This window comes from Pistacia vera, unplaced genomic scaffold (assembly GCF_008641045.1).
Source record: "Pistacia vera cultivar Batoury unplaced genomic scaffold, PisVer_v2 Contig292, whole genome shotgun sequence".
Taxonomy (NCBI): Eukaryota; Viridiplantae; Streptophyta; class Magnoliopsida; order Sapindales; family Anacardiaceae; genus Pistacia; species Pistacia vera.
In genome coordinates this window covers 1,074,903-1,081,138 of record NW_022196104.1, presented here as the reverse complement: position 1 = coordinate 1,081,138, position 6,236 = coordinate 1,074,903, and the positions used below count along the sequence as shown (strand labels likewise).

The 6,236-nt window shown below is 32.9% G+C and overlaps 1 protein-coding gene across 1 annotated transcript; it reads right to left on the bottom strand.

Annotated features, from left to right (window-relative positions):
* Positions 1-4,499: 4,499 nt before the first annotated feature.
* On the bottom strand, positions 4,500-5,868 carry LOC116134991 (transcription factor WER-like). Its single transcript, XM_031420674.1, has 3 exons — positions 5,658-5,868; positions 5,377-5,506; positions 4,500-5,285 (listed from the first exon to the last, which is right to left on the bottom strand). Exons 1-3 carry the CDS (start codon positions 5,788-5,790, stop codon positions 4,592-4,594), a joined length of 957 nt encoding a protein of 318 aa, XP_031276534.1. The 5' UTR covers positions 5,791-5,868; the 3' UTR covers positions 4,500-4,591.
* Positions 5,869-6,236: the final 368 nt, after the last annotated feature.

Here is a 6,236-nt window from a genome sequence, read left to right as displayed (position 1 = left end):
TTTTGAATCTGGGACTGTGCTTGGTTCGTCCTTATTAATTAATACTTTTGGTTACTAATTATTAATTAAGTTTTCACTAAAAGAAATTAATTTTAGTTAGTCATTAATTAAACACAATATTTGTTTCAACTTCTTCTCTCCCAAATTTCTTTTAAAAAAATATAGCATTTTCATTTCTAAATTTTATAATAAAAATCTCTAAAAAAGAGTAACAAAATGAATACGTTGAAGTGACAATCAGCCAACCGCCTTTCTCAGGTTTATTTACGGTCACGGTAGAAGGATTAACATTAAGATAAGTGTCTGATTATATTTCCTGTGAAGAGAACACATATATACTGGCAATTTGCTTTCGTCTACTTAACTTCATAGGTTAAACTTTAAAGTTTAAGGTAATCTTATAATCCCGTGCCCACAGGTTGAACCTGCATGAAATTTAGGATCAATTATCAATTCAGTAATAAATTTCAATCATATATTTAGCCAGGAAAAAAGTGTAAAACGAGCCTTTGATCTAGGAAGTATAAGAAAGATAAGTAGGGTTAAACTTATATAATTTGTACAAGGGAGTAAGGTTAGAAAAAGCTGCATTGCACGCCTTTGAACAAAAGCTAGCCGTGTTCCTCTACCATTTCCGTATCTCTCTTCTAATATTTCACCATCTTAAGGCACATGCACTACACTAGTTTATTGCCTTAGAGCACCCAAAAAAAAAAAAAAAAAAAAAAAAAAAAAATGGAAAATTGACAACTCAAATAGTATTTCAGCTAATCCAAAGGATTTGTTATGGAAAGGAAGACACGTGAATAAAGGATTGTCATTATGGGTAAGCAACGTTCGACATGGCCACCCCAGCCGCACCAAATTTTGAAGTTTAAATAGAAAACTATCATGTTGTCCTGTTAATTCAGATTTCTCTTTAGCCTCTCTTTAACATCACCTAAGCCAATATATATACATAAAACCTCTCTATGATCACATGGTAGGATGAAATTAATTTTATTACTATAAAATTATGATTTAATAAAGTGAAGTTACAAAAATTAATATTTTGACTTAGTTATGCTTGAAAACTTAGATATATTTTGGCTTCAACAGAAAGTTTCATGCTGATGAATTATTACTATTCACAAGTTTAAAAATGTATAACAATTTAAAGTAAAATCATTGTTTCAAACACTTTCGATAAATATTTTATTTCATCTTATATCTTTAATGTCATATACATATAATTTTTATAATATACAGATAATTATTATTATATGCAAACAAGTTTCTTAAATAGACTACTAAAAAAAATTATAACTCATTACAATATAGTTTATTCTTATTATAATTAGTCAAAGCTAGAACCATAATTTTATATAACTATATAAGTCATTGTATAGTATTTATAGAGCTCTCTCTCTCTCTCTCTCCTCTCTCTCTCTCTCTCCTCTCCTTCTCTCTCTCTCTCTCTATATTATATATATTATATATATATATATATATATATATATATATATATATATAATATATATATAATATATATATAATATATATATATATAATACATTTTCATTTCTCTAACCCCTTTTCATTGACTTTACTTTCGACCCCTACAAAAAATTTTAGTCACCTACTTGTTACACTGCTTAATGTTTCTATCATATTTTTTTATAGGTATATATGATAAAAGAATATTTAGCCATATTAAATAAAGGAGTTTGATTATTGAACATGATTGTTTGATAAATTTTTATTTTATTTATTTTTATTAGTACCCATTTTTTGATTCTTAAGTTGGGGGTTGTTGATCAAATTAGTGGTATTTTTGGGTTTATATTATGAATAATACTACACCAACAAACCCCCTCATAACCCTGACGCGGCAGCTTACAATTGGTTAGTTCACAATAGGCCCCATGTGGATCTTATTAATTAATTGCGAGCTGTCACATCAGGATTGTAAGAGAAAGTTTACGAGAAAATGTTGGTGGTGTAGTACTACTCTTATATTATAGGCCATGTTTATTGATTTGGAATTGTGCGAAGCTTATATGGGCTCAAGTCTAGCCTGCTTTTAAGAAATCAAGCTCAGATAATTTATGGCCCATTAAGCTTGGATGCACCTGTATTAATTAGGGGTGTTCAAAAGAACTGATTGAAACCGGAACCGACGGATATACCAGGGGTTTGGTTCCAGTTCCTACCCAGAACCGACCGTCAATGGGTAGGTTCTGGTTCCGATTCCTACAGTCAGGAACCGGAATAGAAAACCGAGACTAATATAAAACAAAATTAAAGAGTGGGGGGGTTAGTAAAAACTTTTGTAGAAAAAGTAATGTAAATACATTTATATTTATATTTCATAACATTTAAAGTAAGTTAGTTTAACTTTTGAGAATCTACCTTTACAAAGTATTAGAGTTTACAATTTGTAATTTTATTTTTGTTAACAAGTGCCAGGTGGGGGGTATTTGTAAATTTTTAAGGGTTTTTTTTTCATTTTAAAAACTTTTGGGGGGTGATGTAATTTTATAGGGTACCCGAAATCAAAACCGTTGTTACAAGTTTCGATTCTGGATACCCAGGATCTAGAACCGTCGGTTCTGGTTTCGATTCCAAATTTCAAGGAACCATCGATTTCGGTTCCGGTTCCGGTTCCTTTAAAAAATGCAGGGTACTCGGAACCGAAAACCCCTAGTATTAATATCTTATTAATTTGATTTCTCATTAATCATTAACAAAAAAATATATCTTTTTATTTAATTAAGTTATTGAGCCAACATTTATGAATTATAAGATGAATAAAAACTAAAATTTTTATTTCAAATTAAATACCAATACAAATTATGGGTTTGAACTTGATTTGCTAAAAAATAAAAGAGTAACAATTCCTTAAGTCATTTTCATTGGTTTTGAGCTCTCAATATTATCTTTAATTATATAATCGTATTAGTTTGTATGATTTATATGAAACTTGAAAATAGCATCGGAACTACAAACAACCTGCAAATAAACGATTTTTTTCCCACTCAAATAATGATCTAATGACACTTTTCCACCCAAAAAGTTTTAAAATATCACTTTACTACCCAAACTTTATATTCTATTAATAACTTCTATTATCTACAATGATATTCATTATGAAGACGAAAATATCCTTTACTATTTGACGAAAATATCAATGGTGACGGCATTGTCGCACGGATGATGAACAGTGAGCAAGTGGGCAATGGGATGGTGGGCAATGGGATGGTGGGCATTTTGTATAGTGGTTTCCGATGAAGCAGGGAGTGGTGACGAATTGGATTTTGGACACCGGATTCAACCAGATTTAGGTTGGAAGCGACGAAACCCTAACGGCATCGGTAAATGGCCTAATTATGACATTACATGTCAACCCCAACCCCACCATATCACTCCCTTTTGCCAGCACACTTAAACCCTATTTCACTACGCACCTAACTACTCTGCCAATCGCCGACCATTGCACTTCCTTTGGCCGATGTGTTTTCAAGCTATTCCGTTGAAGTCTAACAACAACAACCCTCTCTGACCATACCATTTGACACACCAGCGCCACCCTAACAAATACCCCAACATCTCCCAACCCAATTAACCATCAAATGCCATAGCCTACCTATTAGGTTTTTACGCAAACGTCACCTCTTCCCAACACAATTTTCGCCAACTTCCTCACTGAATCCTTCCCCAGCCCCACCACCTTTTGCATCGTCGATGTCCCCCTCCAAATCCCCTAACCCCTATGACCCCAATTGCCCACCAACAGATGTCACCGCCCCCTTTCCCCGCCCTCCTTCCCCGTGCACTGTTAATTGACTACCTTACCCTATCATATCTTTCTTCATAACGAAATTTACTAACAGAATTATGTTTTAGATAGTAAAATAGTATTTTAAAACTTTTTTGGTAGAAAAGTGTACCATTATTTGGTTAGGAAAAAAATCGTTTACACGCAATTTATGACACTTAAAATCGGAATTACAAATAGCAATCTGTTGTATATAATAATATAATTTCGTATAATTAAGAGTAATGCTACATGTATAAACAACTTTTACAAAAATTTATATACAAACTGATGTGATAAAAAAATGAATGGAAGAGTTGGTACAAAAAGTTAAACTCATTATATTCATTCTTCTATTCATTTTCTATCATATCAGTTTATCCATAAATCTTTTTCAAGATTTATCCGTGCATTTAGTGTTATTGTATAATCAATATGTAACTTAAAAATCGTCGGAACTACAGACAGCGACCCGCAATTTTATGGAATCTGTTGTTTTGAAAAGCCAATAATATTCATTGTCACATCCAAACGTGATAATAATAATTAGAAAAAAGAAAAAGAAAAACGAGAGTGATGACAGACACAGAATGAATATGTGAACGGTAGATAACTTCAAACAAATGTTTTCGAACTGCACATTCCAAAAACTTAACCAATATTTAAAAGAAACTCAGAAAATTAACCCAACTAAGCTTGCTTATAGCGAGAAATAGAACTACACGCACTTAATTATTATTCATATTTAACATGAAATTAATGGATCCAAATTGAAATTCTATTAACATGATTAAACTAAACATGAGTAATATTATTGTTTAGATCATCTCCAGGCCATTCTTCAGCTGATTCAAGAAAAGAAAAAGCCAACGATAAGAATTGATCTTGATCTGTAGTAGTTGTAGTTGTCGTTGTACCACTTTGATCTCCTCTCCCATTTTTCTCCTTAATTTTCTTAGGAAAAAATGATGCTTCATCACACGTTTTCTCCATTTCATTAAACTTATTGGTGAATTCTGAATCAAGAATTATACCCAAGTCCTCCACGTTAAAATCCAACATCATAAATTCTGATGAATTATTATTGCCTTCTTCTCTAGACATCGATAACGGTGACCCATCACTTGAGTAGCACCGATCGTTTTTATTTTCATAAATCGTCGTAATAATCCTTGGACAATCGCCTTCCACGTACGGCGGTAGCTCCACATCATTAATGAGTTTTTTATTGTCTTCTTCATCATTAACATCTCCTGCTGCAACAAACACATTGTTTCCTGTAGCTGCTTCTGGTAATTGTAATGAATTGATCCTACTCTTTCCAGTAGTTGGTGAAGATGGGAGCTCAACTTTAACTCTCTTTCCGATATTGGTAATATTATTAGACTGGAGTGGCGACTCTGGTAACTTCTTAGCTAAGTTGGTGTTCCAGTAATTCTTTATTTCATTATCTGTTCTTCCGGGAAGTCTGCCTGCGATCAGAGACCACCTAAAAAACAAACATGGAACTAGAAATCAATTGATTTACCGAATCAAACAAACCACCAAAATGAGAATAACTATATGAATTACGTACATACCTGTTGCCTAAGAGTTTATGCAGCCGGATGATGAGCTCTTCTTCATCGTCTGAAATGTTCCCTCGTATTATATCTGGTCTCAGATAGTTCATCCAACGCAGCCTGCAACTCTTTCCACATCTCTTCAGGCCTACATCATCAGCACATATGTAATCAATCACTCGATCAATTATAACTATTCCATTATAATTAAACTGCGTTGGTTTGGTTTGTAGTTGAGTCAAGCAAAGAAATGATGAACAAATATTAATATAATTTCACCAGAGAGAAAAATGAAGTACCTGTGATTTTAGCAACATTGCTCCATTTGCCTTCGCCATGGACCTTGATATAATCTTTTAAAATTTTGTCTTCGGCAGCAGTCCAAGATCCTTTATTCATTCCATCTTTGGAAGAGCCCGGACTTCTAACCATTGTGATTAACTTCTTCAAGTCTCCCTTGAAGTTTTTCAGAAGTGATTCTCACAGAGAAATGAAATGGCTATATATGAATGAATGAATTCTAGAGAGACCCACCTGCACGGACCACATCTCACTCATTAAACAAAGAAATCGACATCTAAATTTTGAAAAACAAAACGTGTTTCATCTTTTACTTTTATTTCTTCTTCAACTTGTTGCATGCCGCTCAAGTTGTTCTACTGTCAGCTCACGTACATAGGACCCCCTGTCAATTTTCCGCCATTAACATTTGATTAATTAACTACTTAATTCCTTGATTTTAACACTTAATTACATAGTCTCACGTGGTTTATATCATTGATACAAAAATAATCTTTATTCTTTCCGGGGGGTGTCGTTTACAATTGAAATTAAGACGTTACTATACAATCAAACTTATGGATCATGTGCTGGCTAAC

Coding starts and splice junctions, on each gene's coding strand:
- LOC116134991 (XM_031420674.1), bottom strand. CDS start 5,790: ATGGTTAGAAGTCCGGGCTCTTCCAAAGATGGAATGAATAAAGGATCT. Junction 5,507..5,657: donor CAATGTTGCTAAAATCACAG/GTACTTCATTTT, acceptor CTGATGATGTAG/GCCTGAAGAGATGTGGAAAG. Junction 5,286..5,376: donor CATAAACTCTTAGGCAACAG/GTATGTACGTAA, acceptor TTTGTTTTTTAG/GTGGTCTCTGATCGCAGGCA.